The sequence below is a fragment of the Larus michahellis genome, chromosome 7, assembly GCF_964199755.1.
Source record: "Larus michahellis chromosome 7, bLarMic1.1, whole genome shotgun sequence".
Taxonomy (NCBI): domain Eukaryota; kingdom Metazoa; phylum Chordata; class Aves; order Charadriiformes; family Laridae; genus Larus; species Larus michahellis.
The window spans coordinates 41,648,307-41,670,444 of NC_133902.1; the positions used below are offsets into that span (position 1 = coordinate 41,648,307).

Below are 22,138 nucleotides of genomic sequence, written 5' to 3' on the forward strand. Positions count from 1 at the left end.
GTCAGGACCCCATGTTGGTTATTTTATCAGTATTTCTAACTGTAAAGGAGAAACCATTGGAGTTTCAGAGCATGACATTAAAAAAGGGCAGAATTCAGCATCTGTTCTCCACATGACTGTGTATCATGGGATGGTTTAGAGTAAGGAATCTATTTAAAAAAAAAAAAAAGCTCATGAAGAAAGTTTTAAAACTCAAACTGCCCTCAGGTGTTCAAGAACTTGGTCTCTCAAGTGAAACGTGTCTGTACAAGCACATTATAAAAGACTTTGTATTCTCAACTTTTCCTAATGCTTTACCAGAAAGGTCAAGTAGCCACCTCAATAAGCCAAACGTTTTTGAAGCTTACAGACCAAGTTGGACTTGGACACATATTTCATTACAGGAATAATACAACATACCTTAAAGAGTAAAGGTATTAGCCAACTAGCCATTAGCCCAAGAAATTAAAACTATGACTACAACTAATAGTAAACGAGACAGCCATTAACGAATTTACTGTTCTTGAAGACCCAAATCATTTCATATCATCATCACAAGATTACCTTATAAAAAGTTGTTGCCAAGAACGATTCGCATTCTTCTCTTGCCTACACTCTATGAAAATAAGGGTAATCTGTAAAGGACAGAACAGATCCACATCTGCTATTGCTGTGAAGGAGAATTTATTTCAAAAGTACATCCTTTATGGACATAACAGAATCAAATATTAGACAACAATCAATTCAGCCATTATTTTTATACAGAACTTAAATGCTGACACAAAAGCCAAAGTCAGTATTACCAGCCAAATCTGTTAAATTTTTCAAGACCAAGATGGGAAAAAATGGATAATTTTCACATTAAGGTGGTGGGCTATATTGTAGCTTAATTTATAATTTCCAGGCGTATAAGGCAAGCATAGTCAGACCATATGTCTTTTCTTGGCCTTTAAATGCTCCTATTTTCCACTAGACTTGCCTTTTTCTCCATCTATTGGCAGCCATACCATTTGCTATTCAGGTGATTGGTTGTAATGAGCCAACTCCTGTTTCCGTATGAATAACCACTTTTTTCCCCAATTACTTAAGCTGCCAGCAAGTCACTGGTGTCATGTTCTTTGATGCGAATCTGACTGTCAATAGAGAACAGAACTACATAAAGAGAGAATTTACGATGATACCCTTAGCTTAATATTTGTTGTAAATGCTATTCGGTTTAGCTTCCAGGGAACATGGGGAAGGCGGCAGCAATGGTCCACAGTAAGAAGTAAGAGTATCTTTAATTGGCTTTGTGCTTCACATGCCCTTGTAATCAGCCTTCCCATATGGTAGTCTGAAATAACTTTATCAATCTCCATTTATGTATTTATGTCACTTTAAAAGGTCCATTTTAGTCAATATCCAAATCTATAAAAATGTCACATTTAATTTTAAAATTTTATTTAAAAAGTTAGAACTCCGAATACATAGTTTGATATTTACAATTTTTGGAAATAAGCAGACCCACAGAAAAGCATAGGGAGGGGGGAAGCTTCTGATGCCAATGAGCACCAGTTATTAACAATACGAGAACTAAATATATCATTTTAGCTCACTTTTTTGAAAGGTCATTTTTTATTAATCTTTCTTAAATGGCCTTAGATATTTTTCACTGAAAGGGAACCATCTTACGTTTCGCAAGCCAACGGACCTTCTTCTTGGAACCCAGCGCGATAAGCATGATCACGGGGTAAGGGGTCCCTCCCGGCGTTGCCACTCCTGATTGCAAGCATCCTCTCTGACAGTAAATAGCTACAGAACAAAACTATTTTCCATCAAAAAAGTGCTATGTTAAAACCCTCATACAAAACAATAAAAGCAATGCTACCCAGTGTTCAAGGCCTAGTCTATTAACTACCTACCTTCAAACCTGTAGCGTTTCAGGAAGCCTCCCCAGATGTTTATCAAGTAGATTTTCCAAGTGTTGCCCATTTTTTCCAGGTGATTCCAATTAAACACCATTTGAAGTCTCTGAGTAATTTCTTGAACATCTGCTTCTGCAATATAGATACCAGCAGCCAATCTAAAGAGAAAGGCATTTTCAGTACATATTAGAAACTGCTGTTGGCGCTACGAAACTCAGATTCAGTTCTCCGTGTTCCCAGGTGCTCTCAGTTTGGACTTCACCTGTGAACTAATTAGCTCCTGTAGGAAGATCTTTTATAAGAGCAGGTGTCCTAAACAACTACTACTCTTTTGCTGAAAGGGTTTCTGGGTTGGTTTTTTTATCATTAAAAGAAAAATAATAAATTATTGTTTACATAAGGTTGACAGCACTTTTCACAGAGCTGAGACAAAACAAGAAGCCAGCAAAGGGAGCATGGGTGAAAAGCAAAACTATTTCTTTAACCGTCTAAGAATTTTACCATCTTTGATTGTGGTGATTTACAAACAGGAAAGGTCCTGTCTAATCTCTGTAAGGGAAGAGGAAAAGATAATAGCTGCTAACCCTGAAATTCATCAGTGAAATGCATTTAATATCTAAATGAAACAAAACAATAATGTTAAATGCAGTGTGCTTAATTAACTCGCAAAAATACAATTATTTTTTTTTAATTTAAAATTGCTGTTTAATGACAACCTGGTTTTGTTATTATTACTGGGCTAAAGTCTATTTTTATATGCACACATAAAATTGGACCAGCTCACAGGTTTCTCCAATTACTCAAGATCAGTACTGGATTTGACTCAGTACTAAGCAAGGTTTTCTCCCCACATGCTGAAATAGCGCATAAACAAAAATAAATGAATGCTGTCATTCATTAACTTTGATACAGGAGCTAACTAGAACTTGTACAAATGATTTTATGCAGGTTTTTTTTTTTTCACTGATGCATTTTAAAAGGTGTCTTAAGACCATTGTCCGTTATAAAGTCTGTACTCGAGCAAAACCAGCTGCCACAAACCGCAGAGGAGCATCACTGATCGGGTACCAGGTCAAAGGCATTTAGACCCTACAAGGAACAAACAGATGCCTGACTAGGTTTCCAAACCTTAAGGTACCTGCTTGCTCTCTAGTTGCCTAAACGCTTTCAAATCTCTTAATAAATACTAACGGACTAATGCAAGGCACAGACTAGCTGGAGCCTACATTTGAAATCTGCTCTCAAACCTCATTTGCAGATTGGCCAGATGGTAATTAGTGTGGAGGTGTTCTCCAGGCAGACTTGCTTTCAGGGCAGGGTTTTTTAAATTTTATTAGGGTTGGGGGAGGAGAAAAGGAAGTCTTTTTTTTTTTCCAGCTAAGATTAGTAACAGCTAGGAAAGGGTGAATAAAAGCTGAGCTACAGCAGAACATTCTTTGGTTTGTTATATTTAAGAAAGTGCTTGCAATTTAATCCAGAGAGACCAATAAACAGAAGACTAAAATAAAAAGGCAGAAGGCTGCAGTGTCAAAGTGCTGTTAAAGTACATGAGAAAAGCAATCCACTTGGGGTTCATTGTAACACTTCTAATAATGAGCTTCCCATATTTAGACACAAGAGATAGCAAATTCAAACCCCCTGGAAAGGATACAATACAGTTATACAACAACATAGCAAACTGTATTTGTTTTGTTATTACTACCTATGCACCCTATGGTTTCTTTAGGGAAGATGATATGATATCTTTATACTGTGGTGTGTAAAATAGTCGGAAATCTCTCTTTGACACCACTAACGTACCAAAATCCTTCCCAAACGGTGAAAGACCTCCAACTTGATGCTAAGCTTGATCTTAAGCATCACACAAAAAAAAAAATAATATGTTTTGTTACTGCATTTCTCTCTGAGAGGTTTTCAAAATCCTTCCAGTCAGTACATGAGATAGGATACATATTGTCGGGGATAAGTTGTTAAAGTGAATTTGAAATGTGCTTCTCAAAATATCGTTTACACATTTACCAGATGGTAAAATAAACATGTAAATTGTTATCGAGTATACACCAACTTTATACTACAATTTTACCCACTGTAGAAATGGTGTAAAAATGTTGAATATAGTGTTACTTGTTCATTTAATAGTTTATTAACATTTTAAATACATTTGGAGAAGAGGTTTACTTTCAAAGAAAAAAATTACATACAAAAGCATCATTTTAAGCCATTGATCAGGCCAAATTAACCTACTTGCTTCTACATTTATCATTTCCCTTATCAATAATATGATTAGCATAATTATAGTTGGTTCCTAAATATTTGCCTATGCATGGACATTACGCATGTTTAATGGAATGGGTTTTAAAAGATAAATTTAAGTTGAACAAAGTGCTAAAAAATTAATTTTAAGAAGTATGGTTACCACCATCTTAATGAAAGTAGCTGCTATTAGACCAGCAGGTCACTTTGCCACTGGAATTTACTCTTTCGTGAGCCACGATACACATTCAGAAACATGAAGACTTTATGTATGATAGAACAGAAGTTGTGTGCTAACAAACCTCTGTATCCAAAGAAAAGCCTAATGCATGCACTATTTAGCAATATGAAGGAATTAAAATATTCCAGCTCAAAGAGTAACCCTTGTCCTTCTCTCTAACAAAAGGCCCCGTACATGTAGTCACTTGTTAACGATCCTGGTAGAAGACACCAGATGAAAGATTTTGATGGAAGGCTGTTGCTTGTCCTACCTATGACTGGTCTGTCCTTTTGCAGTTCTGTTTCTACCAACACAGCACATCTATTACACCGTGCTTTAGGATTTTCTTTCCCACATTTCAGACTATGCCAGCTCCTTTTTCTAAAAAAGAAAGTCATTATTTTTCTGTCTTAGATTTAGGAACTTTCCTCATCTGTGAAGATGTATATTCACTGAGCATATTTTATTTTTAGTCTTAGGCACCCAGCAGACTATGAACTAATTACTCCTTAGAAATGAGCGCATCAACTAGCCTTCCAAATATCCAAGGACTTTTTGGTCAATCCACAATAGGGTCTTGGATTCTCACCTGAGTTTTGTCTGGATTATTTTTTTCAGAGGCTTTTCGCAGCATCTAAATTTAATCTCATGCCAGCCATTAAGCTCCTATTTACTATTACTTTGCGGCTTTACTATCATATGCCCTCGGCGGTAAGGTGTTATCACACAGATAAAAATAATACATGATTCTCAAAAGTAATAACACAGAGTTAGCTAAAGAGATAAGTTAACTTTATTAGTGAATTCTGGAGGAGCACGCATATCCAACAAATACCATGGACTAGTAGGTGCCACAACATAAAAAATTCCCAACCAAATTTATCTTTAAGGAATGTTCCCCCTATATCAGAAGCTAGCACAAAAAGCAATAGATAACAAGCTTTAACAAACCTGTCTGGTTTCTCTGACTCAGACTATGGAAGCTTGCGGTTTAAGATTCAGAAGTCCTGCTGAAAAACAAAGTGCCAAAAGCTGCTCCAGGACGGGTGCTCGATCAGGGCTCCAGCGGGATCTTCTAGGAAAAGGTGAAAAACAAACCAATTTGCATGTGAGCACTTTTAAAACACTACTTGGAATTTGCTGCTTTACCAACCTACCTTTTGGATTACACTCTGCAGCTGAAGTATTTTGGAAAAAGACACAGAAACATTTGATGATATCGAAGAGATTGCAATAATAAGGTTTTCATATGGGAATAAATAACAATGTACCATTATATACCCACGAAATCTCCTGAAAGGGCTGGTTTAGAAATCATTAGGCAGAAAAATAAGTTCAATCTTAAAGAAATAACCCAAGTGGGACAGGGGGAAGCCTGACTGATGCGTGCGGACAGGGGGTGTCCAATAGCACACCTATAATTACCTGTATATCTCTATACGTGAATGAACAAAAATGTTGGGAAGCTTAAACGTCTGACTACTAAAATCCCTAGGGCATTCAAGTCATGTACTGGCTTTGGTGTACAAACACATACTGCAGACTAAACCACTAAAAGAGGGAACTGAAGAAGAAAGCATTGTCTTCAGCGCCTGTGCCATGGAGCACCGAACACCTCTGCCAACTAACTTCGAAGCAGAGCCTGAGCCAACGCTTCCATAAAGGCAGGGTGAGCACTGGAAACTTGTAGCATATGCTGCTATTTACATAACTAATTGTAGCATGCACAGTCAAAAAACAGCCTCTAGCTTTAGCATATACGTGCAAAATAATTGATTTTATTATGTACAGAAAATTAGAAACTGTCAGAAACAAAGCCACTAGTAACAGCCGTGAGGAAGAATTTAGAAGATGCAGCTCCTAGATTGCAGAGGCCAGTTTTCACACAGTTGTGTCATTTACAGCTAGAATATAAATCTAGACAAGATTCAACGACAGCTGATACCCTATCCAAGCTTTCGGTAAAACTGACATACACACACCATAGTCTGATGGTGGAGACGCTCAAGAAAAATCTTCCCAGTCTCAGGCGAGCTGCTGTTTGTCGTTGCAGACACTGTAATGAAACTTTGCAAAGGATATTGCAAATACAATAATAATCTAATCTTACACCAAAAAACTGGAAGAAAAATGTGATGGCGTAGAATAAAAGCGCTAGCTGAGTTGTTCCTAAATCTCTGATGAAAAACAGGATGACACCAAGATGTGGAAAAATACAGAAGATGGACTAAAGCTGCATTATACTGGCTAATTTTCTGTGAAAAACAAAACAAAAAAACAATAAAATGAGTAAAACTCAGGATTACTCAGGCAAAACAGTGTGCTTCTGTAACCCAGAAAAAATGCATATTGGCTCTAGAATGTTCTCCTATTATTCAGAAATAACATTACTTGAGACAACATTTAATCCTATAGATTAAATCTATATTGGCTAGACATGACATTCTTGCAATTACAGAATAGACTAGAATTTGTTACAAGTCTAAATATATTTGTAAGAGTAAATTTTAAGCAGGTTATTTTAAGATAGCCTCTGGCCAGTAGTCTTTAGGAAAACTGATAAAATTGTAAAAAAAAAGATAATCTACGAAGAATCTAGCTTAGATCAGCAGAGGCCCCATAAATTATAATGCAACACCCATAAATCTAGGAGTTCACCTGTTACATGCTGCTTAAGAAAAAACTCAGAAACGGGCACCCTAGTTATGCAACTACAAATGCTAAAAATATTTGCATTGTATATTCTTGGAAAATGTGTCATGTTAAATGTTTTGTATGAGTTAAACCCTTTACAATCACAAGAAACAGTATATAAATGTAAATTTAAAAGTCTGGGTACAAAAGAGAGCAGCCTTCCATGAGTCTCGTCCTCTCCACTACTCCCGAGCAAGGCTCTCCTTGTTTAAGCATCCTCCACGGAAGGAGTTAAAGGAGAGAGCTTTCGTCTCAAGCTCTGAACAGAACAAGACACAGAGGAACCAGCGAGGTGTCCCCCCAAGACAGGAAAAGGATGGAGGAGAGCAAGGCAGAGGCTGGAGCTCATGGGAAGCTTTGGAGATCTACCAGGGGAAGGAGACCAGAGGCTACTTGGGGACTACTGGTGTATTTGCATCAGCTTGGAGCTCTGCTGCTTCGTCACCCGGGAATACAGCGATGCACGCCTTATCCTACGCAGCTCTCCGAGGGCAGGTTTCGGGTTATAGACAAGCCCATCTCATACCCACCTGCCTGTGAAAGGGATCACCGGCTTCCTGCTGTCCTGCCCTTGCACCCACCAGCCTGGCAGCTGTCCCCGTGCAATAGCAGCATCACCATCCAAATGACTCCAGAGAGCCGAACTGACAGCAAACCAACCCTCGTGAAAAGCGTTGGGTACACAGAACTACACTTAAAATCTCCTAGATCCTTATCCTGAGGCAGCTGTTAAGTACCAAAATAAAGTCAAAATTAAATATAATTACTATTTAGCACAGTGTGTATTCAGCACAGGCATTACCCTTGTCCCTCTATAGCTGGGAAATGCGACCACAGTGACAGAGCTGCATTTTAATTACCAAGGGAAAAAAAACCACCCCAAAACGCACAACAGATAACACTGTTAAAGCAAAACAGACTTAGGCCCTGATCCTGCAAAAACGTATGTGCACGTATATGTTAAACTTTACACTGCCATGGGACAATTATTTGTGGTGTTTCTCCAGTTATAACATATTCGGAAAATAAGCATATAGTGCTAATGAACTACCGTGGAGTTTGGCCTTTTAGGTTACATCTGTCTAAATGGTCTACAAGGAAATACGTTCCTGAAGCAATCTTATATCCACACGTTGTTACAGTAACTTTTTATGTTAATTTTTAAAGGCCCATTTTTCATTTCTGTCGTTAGACTTCAAGTTACTTTAATTTATGTCTACTTATACAAATGAATCAGTTTGCAATTAAAAAAACTAATTTTAAAATAATTTTAATTTATATCAATGATCAGAGAAATTATAAGTGAACAACGTATGGAGACATAACAACTGAAACGCTGAAATGTTTAAAAATCCAATTCTGAATGTTAACATCGGAGGGGTTTTACAGTATTTAACACAAAGGGAAAAAAAGGGCTACACTAAATATGACTGCAGAGAATGTGAAATAGATTTGGGCATTACAAAATTCCAGACACATACAAGAAGGACTGAAAATACCTGATTAATTTCCTTCCATTCAACTTCGGAACATTTATTTTATATTAAAAGAATAGAGTTGCTCTAAATATTGCCCCTAAAAAGGGAGAAATTCTTGCATAACACACACCAACCAAACTGGCTTTGATTCGATTATGAAGACAAAGCATCAAAATCAACCTTGACAATAAGCAGAAATGAAGCTTCTATTATTCTGATAATCTAAACAGAAATTAAAATGTAAGTACAGTAAGATATCAGTTGACGCTTTTATGATTATTTTAACACAGGAGAAACATACATGTATATCAAATTAATACTTGGCCCTATTCATTCCATCAAACAGCACCTCTTTGGGTAGTACCTAAACCACAAGATGAAACACCCAGATGATACAAATCAGTATAGAACCACTGAAGCCAATGAAATGACATAATTGTACACCACTTGAGGATTTGGTCCACGCTATTCTGACCCCAGCTCTGCAACAAACACCAGTCCTCAACGAACATCTGAAATAACTGCTCGATAATGCGCCCAAGAATAAAGTGGGGAAATCATTTAGAACCGCAAGCGCTGGAGATTTTTCCATAAGATTTTCATCATTTCTAAACACGGGCTACTAAACCACTCGGAGACTTCTGAAAAATGCCCCTACCCCTCTTCACTTACTTACGGTGGTTTCCACAGAAAATTTAGGAACTGTGAAAAGAAAACAAAACCTTTTGCCTCTTATTCAATACCTTGCATCTAATTCAAGTGAAATGCTCCCTTCTCCCAAAGGGTGAACTAAGCAACCAGGAGAGAGCTTACACCAAGCTTTAAGCAATACCTATGAACAAAACCATCGTGCTTTAGAAGTATAGTGGTAACGCAGTGGCAGCGCGGGGTGGGAGGGATGCATTAAGGGTTTGCTGAAAGGGGATGTAGCACAGAGAACAATTAATTCTCTGTGTTATTGCATGGCAGATCTAATGAAGTGAAATGTAGGCACCGATCATAGAGCAATCAGGGGGACAGAAGGTGCTGCTGCCCGGCCTCCGGGTGGTATTCCCAGAGGATACAGGGTGAGCCCTGACTTTCCCCAGGGCCAGCGAGCAGCCACCATATTTCCTCAGCGTTTCCAGCAGGAGGTCTATGGGAGACACAGACGAGACAGTCTAGTTGTAGTCGACTCACGACAAATAACGCCTCCCCTTCAGCAAACACTTCCACAAAGGTAAATAAGCTGCAACCAGGGTGCTAATCAATCACCAAAAGCATTTGTTAGCTTACATTTATGATTTCAGTTTAACTCTCTGTGGGTGGGTGGGTGTCTCTGTCTAAACTAGGACACCTTTCAGCAACCTAAAATTTCTCCCAACGTAAAATATTGGTGTTGCTCTTGCGCCCTTCAGTCCCAGACCACTGCTGTCTGCTTCTTGGATAAACAAAAGCAGTCAAAGTGTAACTAAATGCAATTCAAGGAAGAAGCCTACTTAGAAAAATTAATTCCATAGCATGGCCCGTAAAAATTAAGATGAGATTTTTAGACAGTTTAAATCACGTGTCAGTGCCATCACTAAAAAAAAAAACCAAAAAAAAACCATACCCAAACAAGCCAAAAAAATATATTACAAATGATTGAAGTGGGAGCTTGTATGATGCACTTTGGTAACTCATCAATGCAGTGTTTCTACTATATTAAAAAATCAAATTATTAAGTGTATTCTAAATCAGTCAGTCACTTCAAGGTACACGACTATCACAATTATTGAAAAAGGCCTTGATCCTGAAAACATTTATGTCTGTGAATTTTTAGACAAGTGAATAGTCTTTGTAGGACTGACCTCTTACTTTACGTTGTTCACACATATGAACTTGCATGCACGATCAGAGACTGAGGCAGGAATACACATTTACAAGCTATCAACATTTTACCTAAAATGTCTCTTAAAACAGATTCAAAGTCATTACCAGCTGTTTCTTATTTAAAGCTTAAGAAATAAATGCTTGTTAATATCAATGTAATAGTATAGATAGTTTTACATGGAAATAATGTACCTGAAGTTTTCATCCATTCTGTCTTCAGTTTAAAAAAAAAAAAAACAACTAAAATTGACCTAAAATATCAACTTAAGATGGTTCGTGCTCGCATCAGCCCCTTAGTGTTAGAAAGACTGCAACTATGAGAAATTGCAGTGATAGCATGAATAAAACATAAAACATATTACACAATAAAATCTGTGATAAGGCCAAAAGTTACATCTAATCAGCAACGGCAGCCCTGGATCTTTATGAATTCATGATTACTCTACATCTGTAAGAAGGAAAATATTATTATGTACACTCAAAATTTCGAGAGTTATATATATATATATATATTTTTCAACCAATATATATTTTTCTCAGATAGACATATTTGAACAAATGGACAGCTTTCAAGTGATCACGCTCTAAAATAAGCGGTGCTTTTGTTTGTGCATTCCCAGATTAATATGCACCCTGATAAATGCATGAAATGATATCCTAAGAGATGCGGCTCTCTAGATGGATCACAAATATATTACATTTATTTAGCTGGAAAGAATGGGGTACTGAACGCAAACAGCCTGCTGCCTTCCATCGACTTATCACTGCTGTTTCTTTTTTTTTTATTTGACTTTGCCCTCATATCTTAGCAAGTGGCACGTTCCCCGCTGGAGACCACATTCATGACAAGTTTTAATACTTAAAATGAAAACTTGTGTCCATTCTGCACAGAAACAGTACCTGGAAAGCATACTTCTCCTGCAAAAGCCTTTTTTCTGCTTTTCCCAATACGCACACATTCTTTTTTTTGTATCGCAACGATTTTTTAAATTGTCCTATGTAATTTAAATAAGATTTCCAAAAACAGTAACCTTTTACAGGGATAAATCAGAGCATTTCCAGTTGACAAAGTAATTTGCGAGGGACATACAAAGCACCTGAAAACACAGACTGCGAAGAAAATAATTTTAACTATAGCAACAGCACTCACTGCATAATTTTATAAGGAAAATTATGCAATTAGGTCTCTGATAAGACTTATGAAAATTCAGATTTATGCCAGTTGGGGGGGAAAAAAAAATCATTGTTCACCACATCTCCCTTGAGCACTACCTAGGGGAGGGGAGTGATGACCAGACAGCGAAAATTAAGAAGAACGTGTCCCACCTTACGCCTATTCTACCAATCTGTCGCGGTTGTTCTTCTAGCTCCATAGGTTTACATGATTTTTTTTTCCTAATTTTTTTTTTTTTGCTGACAAGTAATACAAGACAGATTCTTGCCTTCTTAGGATCTTGCAATCTAGTTTAGACATAGCACGTCAAGTGGTGATGAAAGAAGGTTAGGGTGGGTTTGAAAAGATGAGGATTCCAACAGTAAACGATGCAGAGACATCAGTTTGGTAATGTACACATGTTTTGCATGATTCATTGGACCAAAATGGCCAAAGGAACTTAAAAAGCTGTCAAAGGCATCTTTACCTCTGACCTACCTAGTCATCCATCTGCTTCCTCATACTGTCAATCAAAACCTTCCCATCCTTATCACTATTCTATTACACACATTTTCCACAACCATTTCTCCTCCAGCTCTTAAAAAATATCTTAGCAAACATTTCAATCAGTCATTAAAAACCTTGTTAAAATATGCAATGTGTCATCAAATATGCATAGCGTACTCGTGCAAAATCTGCAGAGCGTAAATCACTGTATTACATTTGATACAGTATTAATGTGAAACATCGTAGAAAGTATTACCAATACGAACTTTGAATTACTTTCTACGGATCATCTCTTTTGGAGCCTGATTTTGTGTTATACCAAATAAAGCAAAGAAAGGGCAATCGAATACATGATTTTACACAATAATTAAATTAAAAGCGCTTTCAGCATGCCCAGAATAACAATACAAATTATACTTCATGTAAAATTCATGCAATTAGTTGCTGGTCTAACAAATTCATACACGGGGCTTCGCTTCGACAAAACTGAGCGCGCTGCAAGTATATATATATTATCATTTACATACACCGGGTCAAAACCTGCGTGTTCCATCCTAGGTGAAAGCAAACATTTTAGTGTGTCGGTAAACACATGTTTAGCAGATACACGGGTGCACCTCTAATAATAATAATCTAAAAAATTATAATAGCAATACAGTGACCTACCGACAGGAATTAGCGTTTTTTACTTCTGCAGCCCTTACTTCTCTTCCAGTCTCTCGCTGAAATAGTTACGGAATTATCCTGGCGAAATAGTTATGGGATAACATTAACCACTCACGCACAGGAAAGGATTTTGTTCAGACCTGTCACACGTTACGTATTTATCCCCGACCCGCCGGAGAACCCCCGCTACATAAAACCCAGCGAATTCGGGTTTGACCAGCGGTTGCCCGCGGCGGCTGCCGCTCCCCCGGGCCAGGAGCCCCCCCGCCGCTGCCAGGGGAGCGGGCGGCGGCGGGGCCCCCTCGGTGCCCACCCGGGTCCCGTCCCTTTGCCCGCCCGGGGCGGGGGAACAACGCAGCGGGACAGGAGGGGGGGGCTTTTGCTCGCCGAGACCGGGGAAGGAGCACCGAGAACACTGAATTTTGCAGAGCCTTGCTCCCGGGGGGAGGGCGCCGGGGCAGCCCCTCACCGCGCCGCTGAGGGGGCAGCCGGGGGCCCGCGCGCGGCGGGGAAGCGCGGGCGGCTCCGCGGCCTCCGCCGCTCGGTGCGGGGCGGCCGGGGAGGGCACGCACCCCCCGCCGCCCCCGCTTCCCCCCGGGGTCCTCTCCCGCCTGACGGCCTGGGCCGCCCGACCCTCTGCCCTCACCTCTCCCGGCGAGGGTCTCGCGGACGCGCAGTCCCCACCGTCGCCCCTTGGCAGCCCCGTGAGCCCGACGGCAGCGGCGGGGCCACCGCCACAGGCCCGCGCTCCCCTCCGCGCCCCCCGGCAGCCGGCGGAGGGGTTGGGGGCCTAGAGACCCCGCTCAGGTGGAGACCTGCACCTTGGGGAGGGGGGGGCGGGCGCTAGGTGAGGTGGAATGCAGTTGGGCTGCTCAGGGCCCCCCCAGCAATACCGCCACAGGACAAAATCCCCGTGGCGGCTCCGCACCCGCGCTTCCCCCACCGGGGAATCAAGAATAAAACCGGCCTTTTTACCCCAAAGAGCTGCGCGCCCCGACCCACGCAGGTGCCGGGGGACGGCGCCTTCCCTAAAGCCTATAGATAGGTATTTTTTAAAGGGGAGGGGGAGAGCATCCCTGGAAGGTCGTCAGAGGGAGAGGGGATGCGGCGGGAGCGGGGGCTCCTCGCGGCCGGGCACCCCGCGGAACGCGGCGCGGAGCACCGCCGGGGCTCGGCCAGCGCAGCCCCCGCCCCGGGGAAGTGAAGCGGGGGGGGGCGCAACGCTGCACCCCTCGCCCCTGCGACCCCCCCACCACCCCCGGGCACCGCTCCCGCCTGCACGATGCTCTCGGGGATTTTAAGTGTCAAAACCAGGGATAAAGATAAACCTCTCAAACCCGACGGGGGTCCATCTCCCTCTTTCTCAGACTTCTGCAAACCTCTGCGCTTGGCCGCGCGGCGTGGGCACTCTCCCCTACGCTCACACCACCACCACCCCCCCCAAAAAAAAAAAAAGACAAAACTCTGGTCGAGAGGGGCAGCCCCGGCAGGGAAGGGAACCGGCAGGACTCCCCCCCGGGATCCTCGCCCGGGAGAAGGACGAGCTCCCGTCGCCTCGCCGAAATTCGTACTTGCAAAACGGCAAAGTGCTTTCCAAGACGACGTTAACGTTTTGCCAGGTTTATTTTACTTGTTATACACAGACGATACAAACGGGCAAAAACCGAAACATTTCTCAATGGAGCATGTACTGGTATAAATTATTCAGTTCCACAGACGTAACAGAACAAATATAAAAATCACAACATTCGATTTACAGAAGAGTCAAAAATATACACACGTTTATGACCCTGAATTTCTAATAGGAAATTTCCCCGTCGAGTGTAATCTAGACTGAATATTTAGCCTGATGCATATTTCAGTTTGTAATTTTTTTTTCCATATAAAAATGCGTTAATGGTATAGATTTGCTACTCAAAATTCGAAGACTTACTATTCTGCTTCGCCGGGGGGGAGACCTGAAGGGATATTAGTTCTCCTTCATTAATATAATAAGAGGTTTACAAGGAAAGATCGCTCTTACTTTCGGTGTGCATTTGATTCCCCAGGAAGTCAGATCTCGGTTAGCTACTTTATGAAAAAGTCAATTCCAAAACTAAATGCAGTAAAATATACAACTCACGATTCATCTTCACTGGACTACACTATGGTTACCAACAATTCAGTCGTCTATATCTTTTTTTTTTTTTTTAGATTATTCATTACAAAGATTTACAGCAATATAAAGAAAGAGGGGAAAACTGCAAAGAAATTTGAAAAGAGTTTGTCAGCATATTTGGCACCTGCAGGGACCAGTAATGGATTTGGCACTTGGGGGCGGGGGGGGGAATACCACAAAAATAATAATATTGCTGATGTCGAGCTACTCCTTTTAAAGAAAAATACAGAGGCAGTTAATTTTGCTTTTGGAAGGCGTCATGCTACTTTAATCGACTTTCCTACGAGACGTATTTCTGTTCTTTTGAAGGGAAAGCTGAGCTATTCCTTAGCTGTGTTAGCCCAGGGCACAGCGTAATTATTTCATGCGAGGAATTGCAGAGAAAGTGAGAAACCCATTACTCGCTGCTACAGCTATGGACCACTCTCCATTTCCAGAGGCATTTAGAAAGGGTATTTACCTGGGGAGGGGCAGGGGGAAAAGGGAGCAAAGGGGGGCGGGGGAGAGGGGGCGGGATAAAGAAATTTATACAGGATCTAGGTTTTGTGACTTAACAATGAAAACAAAAAAAAAAAAAAAAGAAAAAAGAAAAAATCCAAACAAATAAGAAGGAAACAGAACCAAAGAAAAGTTATCGGTTACAATAAATTAAATACTATGTACAGGCATTTCACAGGCTCTTTTCCCCCACTATTACTGTTATCCCCTAGTATCCATCCGTGGTAAAAGGAAGGAAGCGCTGTACGGTTTTGAGAGAGTCTAAGCATCCTACTTATCAGTGGGTTTCGGAGCGGCGGTGCCCCCCGCGCCCCCGGGCCGGGCCGGGCCGGGCCGGGCGGGGAGCGGAGCGGAGCGGGGCGGGGCGGGGGGGCGGCGGCAGCCGCGGCTCTGCCTGCCTGCCTGCCTGCCTGCGAGCCGCGGCTCTGCCTGCCTGCCTGCCTGCCTGCCTGCCGGGCCGGGGGTGCGGATGGGGCAGCTAGGGGCGGGGGTCAGTGCGCTAACGCGGAGGAGTTATTGTGCAAAAGGACGGCGGGGCCGGGCGGGCCGCGCCTAGCTGTGCGAGTAGAAGCCGTAGTAGCCGATGTCCTTGGCGCAGGTCTTTTCGCAGTCCCGCTGGGTGAGCACCTCGCTCTTGAGGGGCGAGGAGCTCTCGGACACCGGGGTGTCCGAAGGGGAGATCCGCCTCCTTTTAGCCTGCTCGTAAATCCCAGAATCGGTGGAGTCGATGGACTTAATGGACGAGGGCGTCTCGATCCAGCTGGAGTCGGACAAATCTTTGGGCTTGGAGTCCTCGGCGCCCGGCAAGGGGGACCGCTCGGGGGCCAGGCTCTCCGCCTCCTCCCCCAGGTAGGGGTTGCCGGCGGCCATGCGGGCCGCCGCCGCGCTGTTGGGCCAGCAGGAGAGGACGGAGCCCGACTTGCTACAGTACTGCGGGGGGCTGCGGGCCCCCCAGCCCGAGGGGTCGGCGTAGTAGCCCAGCGGCCGCCCGGCGCAGCCGGCCGCCTGCAGCGGCAGCGCCTTGACGCCGGCGGCCGCGTAGGAGAGCAGGGTGGCCGCGTTGCCGGCGAAGTCGGTGGCCGTGTCGTAGGCGGAGGCGGCGAAGTCGAGGCGGTTGTTGGCGGGGGCGACGAACCAGCGCTGCGGCGAGGGGGCCCCCGGGTCCTCGGCTTGCTGTGGGGAGAGCAGCCCGTTGGTGTGGGGCACGCTGCGGTCGGCGCCGGGCCCCGGACCGGCTCCTGCCCCGGGGTGGAAGCGGGACTTGGCGTAGTTACTCACGAACTGGTCCTGGAGGAAGGAGCCGGCCATGGCGTAGCGGGCCCCGGGCACGATCTGCGAGCGGGGCGAGTCGTTGGGGGAAGGCGTCAGCCGGTCCATGTCGCAGCCCGTGTAGATCCTGCCCAAGAGAAGGGGAGAGAGCTGGGTGTCCGCCGGCGCCCTCCTCGGCCCCGCACGTGGGGGCAGCGACGGGCCGGGCCGGCGGTCGCCCCAGCGGTCGCCCTGCCCTGCCCGGGGCCCCGCGCTCCTCTCCGCGCTCGGCCTCCGGCGCCAGCAGCGCCGAGGGCCTTAACGGGGGGGGTTGCGGGGAGGCAGGGAGAGCAGATCTTTCGGAACCGGTTGGCCATTCATTGGCAGGGCTGAGAGCCCCCGCTCCGGTCCGAGCCCGGCATCCCAACGGCGTGAAATCCCGCGCGGTGACACGTTGACCGGTCCCGCCATATGCGCAACAGGCAGCCCGGTCATTTGCCGCGAACAGCATGAATGGCAGACTACGGAATTATATCGGCTGTTTAACACTTATTATTGGGAGTCACAGACGAACCATCAACATTTTACCGAGTTTAAATTAAGCTAATCTTTAAACACCTACTGTAGGAAATATAAAACCAGACACATCCAGTGTTCCCTGCGTGGCCTATATATAATTCTCCCATGCTGGGCTGCAATTTGCGATTATAAAAACTTTAATGGATGAATAACTACTATCTGTATTTAATTCAGGCTAAAACTGTGCTTTAATTAACCCTCCACGCCTCCTGGAATTTCTTATCCAAAATAAACTTGGCCCTTAAACAAATTCAACGTGCTAGACAACATTGAAGCTTCCCCCTCCCCCCGTCTCCTTTCAAGTGACGCCCTGTAAAGTTTTTTCCCTATTAAAAAGAAAAGCACTTGTGGCTGGGGGCGAAGGCCACGCAGCCTGTCTAAAGGCCGCGCATCTTCCTCACAGAGCCCCCAGAAGAGGGGGCAGGCGCCGATGCCGCCCTCCGTGGCACTTGGACCGCAGTTCCCCTCCCGGTGGGGCCCAGCTCCCCCGCCGCGACCCTCGCCCGTGGGGGAAGAGCCGGTGCTCAGCCCCGGGCCCCTCTCGCGCTAGTTCGGCCTCCGCACCCTTGGACCGAAATCCCGCTGCTGGGGGATGCTGAACCGCTGTCAGAGCTGAGGGAGGCTTAAGCACACGCTCCAAGGGAGGCCGCTCCCTGCCGCAGTTTAGAGAGGAAAAAGGAGGTTTCCCCTCTCAAAGTCGGAGCTCCGTCCCGCAGACCCGGAGCTTGCAGCGGGGCAGGGGAGCTCCAAAGCGGCCCGCCCCCCCGGGGCGAGTGGGCCGCCCTGTGCCTGCACCTCCCGCTGGCCCGGCACGGGGATGCCGGACGCACCGTACCCCGGCGCCGGGCGGGGGGATGCCCCGGGCCTGGGGAAGCCGCAGCCGTCAGCGCCTGCCGAGCCGGGATACCCCCATTCGGCTCCCGAGGGCCGGGAAAGGCGGCGGGGAGAGGTCGGGGGCTGATGCCCCCACGGAGCCTCACTCGGGGCGGCACCAGCCGCAGCTCCCGTGGGGGGGCCACGGCCGGGTGGGTGACACGGCTGAGCCTGCGAACAGGCGGACCTGAGGCGGACGGGCAGAGGCAGCACGGGGACAAACCGCGATTAAAACTTCGGAGGCTTTAGCTCCACCCAGAAGGAAGAGGGGGGAAAAAAATATAAAATCCAAGCCCAGAGAAGAACCAAACGAGACGAAGAAATTTTCCTCCGGACACCGGCTGTGCGGAGCCCGGGGTTACGCAAACCCGGCGGGGTGCTGGGGGGCTCAGCCCCGGTTGCTCGGGTGCTGCTTTCCGAGCCCTTGCGCGCAAGGGAAACGGCAACTTGGAAAGGGGCGCAAAGATAAGTGCCAGGAAAACCCACCAACAAAACCGCCGCGAGTGCCAAAGCGAGATGCGGGCTCAGGTGCGGGCAGCGCGGCCCCCGGCCGCGGAGGTGGGCGCAGGCTGCGCAGGGCTGCGCGGAGGCCAGCCGCAGGGACAGCCCCTCCGCGCCCGCGGCCCTGCCGGGGGAGCTTGCGGGTGCCTGCCCCCCGGAGGGCTCTGGAGAAGCCTGACATTACACCTTTCGGTATGAAATGAAGCCAGCCCGCGTCCTAAAGCTTCCCCCTCTGACATGTGCGCGCAGCCGGCAGAAGGGTAATAAAAATCCGCTTTACTTACGTGTCATAATTGTCTCGGAAGCCTTTTGCGAAAGGGTTGTGGTCTATTTTCAGCTGTGTGATCTAGGGAAAGAGAGGATCAGAGCGCACGTTGTGAAAGCCTGAAAAATATACCCTGCTGCAGCCAACACATTTTTAAAAGGATCAAGCTTTTCCCTAGTCGATCAAATTGCCTCTAAACTGTGAAAAAATAAAGCCTTGGCATGCTTATAGATATCACAGTCTAATTTTACGATTTACTTTATTGTAAAAAGCACGATAAAATTTAGTATTTAACCCCACGTTTTGAGACGTGTCAGTATTCCTACTGCACGGGTATGAATATATTTAAATCCAGAAATTGGGCAAAGCGTACCGCAGAACGGTAGCTAAGAGTTTACATTTGCATCGAGCAAAATAATTAAAGCAAGAACGTGGACTGAACATATGTCATTTGAAAAAGGGGACACCAGCCTGTAGCAAAGCCAGACCACTCCGAAACGTCGCCAGGCATTAACGAGCTTTTAATTTGAGGAAGTTGCTCCGTCACCCCCGGCGCAATCAATGAGGTTGTTAATTGATCTTTGCAGACTTAAAGCTTAAGCTAACAGCTTAACAGCTAACTGAGCCGTTTCCGACTGGAAGATAAACGCCGCGGATAAACGCCCAGCTCCCGGCGGAGCGGCAGGATTCCTGCCCGGCCTGGCGGGGAGGGCAGCGCGGCTGCGGGCGGCCGGCGCCGGGCCACTGGGGCAAGCGTGGAGCGGCTCGGGGGTCGCCAGCCTCGGCCAGGGCAGGACAGCACAAAGAGGGAGAGGGGGAGCCCCGTCTCCCGGCGGCGGAGACCCGGGGGGGGGGAGGGAGGGGAGCGGCCGGGCCGGCCTTGGCGGGGGTGTCCTGCAGGGAGCGCGGGCGACCGGGAACGGGATAAACCGGGGAGCTCTTTACATCGGTGTTCTGGTAGGCGGTGACCGCTATGAACTGGGTCTCGGGGAAGGTGAAGGTCTGCACTCTGCCCGGCTGATTGGTGTCCTCCGTCCCGTCTTCGTTCACCTCCACCACATGCAAGCGGGGCTGGTACTTGTGGAGGGACTGCAGAACCACCATCTGTCAGGCAGAGGAAAAGGAGGGAGGGGGCGGCGGGAAGAGGAGGACATTAGAGCGAGAAGGACGGGGCGAGCGATGCCCGCGGGGAGCGGTGCGCCTCCCCGGGACCCCGCCGCCGCCTCCTCCCCGGCCCCCCCCACGCCCCGCCGCCTCCCCGGGACGGCTGCGGGCTCCCCCGGCCACACCGGGCGGCGGTGTCAGCCTGGGCAACGCACTCGGGATCGACGAGGCCCGTGGCAGAATAAAAGGCAGGGCTTTTCCCCCACCACCATCGTTTTATTTTCACCTAACGACCGTAGCTAAAAAAAAAATACGTCCTTTCGGAAACGGCAGGATTTAGCCTGAAGCAATAAAAATAAGTCCGGTAGAGCGTCTGCGTTTCCCCCACTGACCTGCCCGTTGTTGTTTGATGCTCCTTTATTGTTTGTGAGTTTTAGTTTCCCAAAGGAGATTTCCTGGCGCATCCAGTGGGCTCCCGTGTTGGGGGAATCGGGGTGCATGTACACCCGGTTTCCTAAGCAAAACAACAAAAAACACAACCACATCACAGTTCTCCCGTATACCCCGGTTCTGCCTCTGCAGCAGCACACGAGGTGGAAGGACAAGGCTAAAGTTAGCGGTATTTCACTACCGAAACTCCTTTCATTTTAACCGAAAAGGATTAAAACAGCGTTTTCCGAACACCTTTTACTTTCTCCTCCACCTTTTTTTTTTTTTTGTAAAAAAAAAAAAAGCATCATTGGCCCATTCTCGTTTCAGAAGTCGCCAGAGCCAGTCCACAAAGGCTTTAATTAATCATTCTCACCTACATATGTGTCGGGAAAAGTGTTAATTGGAGGAACTTGCCTTGTACATTGGTGTCCGCCTTGCCGCAAGGAACCCATTTGCCTCCCTGAAATCTCCAGTGGTTGGGATCCGCCAAAATTACATCCACAAAAATATTGTAGTGAGCCGTGGGGTCGAGACCAGAAATATTAAAACTTAGGAAAGGGAACATGCGCCTATAAAAAAAAAAAAAAGAAATAAAAAAAAAAAAGAGGAAGGAAAGCAAGCCACCGGCAGCGACAGGCACACGCAGAGGAACCAGCCCGTTGTGCTTCATCCTCACGGCTCCCGGTAGCGACCGGGAAATAAAAAAATCAAAAGAAACTCCCTCCCCGAAACGCCGGGCTTTCCGCGGGGAAAGGCTGAGGACCGCGGGCGCGGGGACCCGCGGGGCGGCGGGCAGGGCTGCCCCGGCGGGGACCGGCACCGGCGCTCAGCGCAGGGGCCCCGGCGGCGGGCGGCTACCCCTGGGCGACGGAGGCTCCGGGCGGCTCCCCCGGCGGAGCCCGGCGGCTCAGCCCCGACACCCGGCGAGGGTCCGCGCGGTGGCTTACCTCCCCTGCTTCGTGATGATCATCTCCGTCTGGTGCCGGTGAAATTTCAGCCAGAGTGGCCTGTTGCACAGGTAGACCTGAGCCTTGCCGGGAACTAGCCCCGGCTGGGTGGAGGAGAACTGGTAGAAAGGTGCCCCTTGGTAGGAATGGCCATACTGCTGGGGGTACGGGTAGCCCGCCGCGGGGTAGCCTTGTGGAGAAGAGTTGGACAGGAGGCTGTTATAAGCTCCGTTGGTGATCACAGGATGGTGAGCCATGTAGCGGCTGGGGCTGGCGATGGAGAAGGCTGGGTGAGCAGGTCCATGCTGGCTGGGGTAAGGGAACATGGTACTAGGAGCAGAGGCAGCAGACTGGGGCTGGCTGGACTGAGAGAGCAGATAGCGATCTGCAGCAGATCCATCGAAACTGTGACGAAGCTCAGAGACCCCGTCCAAGACGGGAGAGAGTTTATTTCTCTGGACGTCCCCTGGTGTGTCCTTGGAGTCAGGAAAATTGTCTGTATCTGACTGATTCGTCATCCCCCTGGTAATTTTTTTCAAAGGTGAACTTCTCTCCAGGTTGTCAGTGGTCGAGATAATGGGATGATCATGCAAGGCAAGCTCAGATCCGCCTGCATGTGGGTAACTGCTGCTCACATTGAGAAATTTCTTGGAGAGCATGATAGAGGGAGAGAGACAATGCTCCAGCTGCATAGCTCTAGCACCACAGTAATAACCCTTCAGTCCCTGGATCTGAAAGGGCTCCTTAGTATCAGAAGCTAGACATCCTGGGACCCTCACTAGACAGAAAGCACTTCATCCACCAAATGCTTCCCAAACGTTTGATTTA

General features: G+C 46.5%; 1 protein-coding gene and 1 long non-coding RNA gene across 3 annotated transcripts; both read right to left on the reverse strand.

The window, feature by feature from the left end:
* Positions 1 to 642: 642 nt before the first annotated feature.
* LOC141746690 (uncharacterized) lies at positions 643 to 13,858 on the reverse strand. The gene is made up of 5 exons (XR_012588460.1): positions 13,352 to 13,858; positions 12,706 to 12,783; positions 5,308 to 5,431; positions 1,881 to 2,041; positions 643 to 1,770 (listed from the first exon to the last, which is right to left on the reverse strand). It is a non-coding gene; the product is annotated as an uncharacterized LOC141746690 (long non-coding RNA).
* Positions 13,859 to 15,777: 1,919 nt separating this feature from the next.
* On the reverse strand, positions 15,778 to 22,138 carry TBR1 (T-box brain transcription factor 1). 2 transcript variants are annotated; one of them, XM_074595668.1, is made up of 7 exons: positions 21,311 to 22,138; positions 20,778 to 20,932; positions 20,324 to 20,445; positions 19,773 to 19,931; positions 18,847 to 18,908; positions 16,640 to 16,757; positions 15,778 to 16,534 (listed from the first exon to the last, which is right to left on the reverse strand). In XM_074595668.1, exons 1-7 carry the CDS (start codon positions 22,000 to 22,002, stop codon positions 15,914 to 15,916), a joined length of 1,929 nt encoding a protein of 642 aa, XP_074451769.1. In that variant the 5' UTR covers positions 22,003 to 22,138; the 3' UTR covers positions 15,778 to 15,913. The 2 variants fall into 2 exon arrangements, with proteins under 2 accessions (XP_074451769.1, XP_074451768.1); XM_074595667.1 differs by having other exon boundaries at positions 15,778 to 16,757.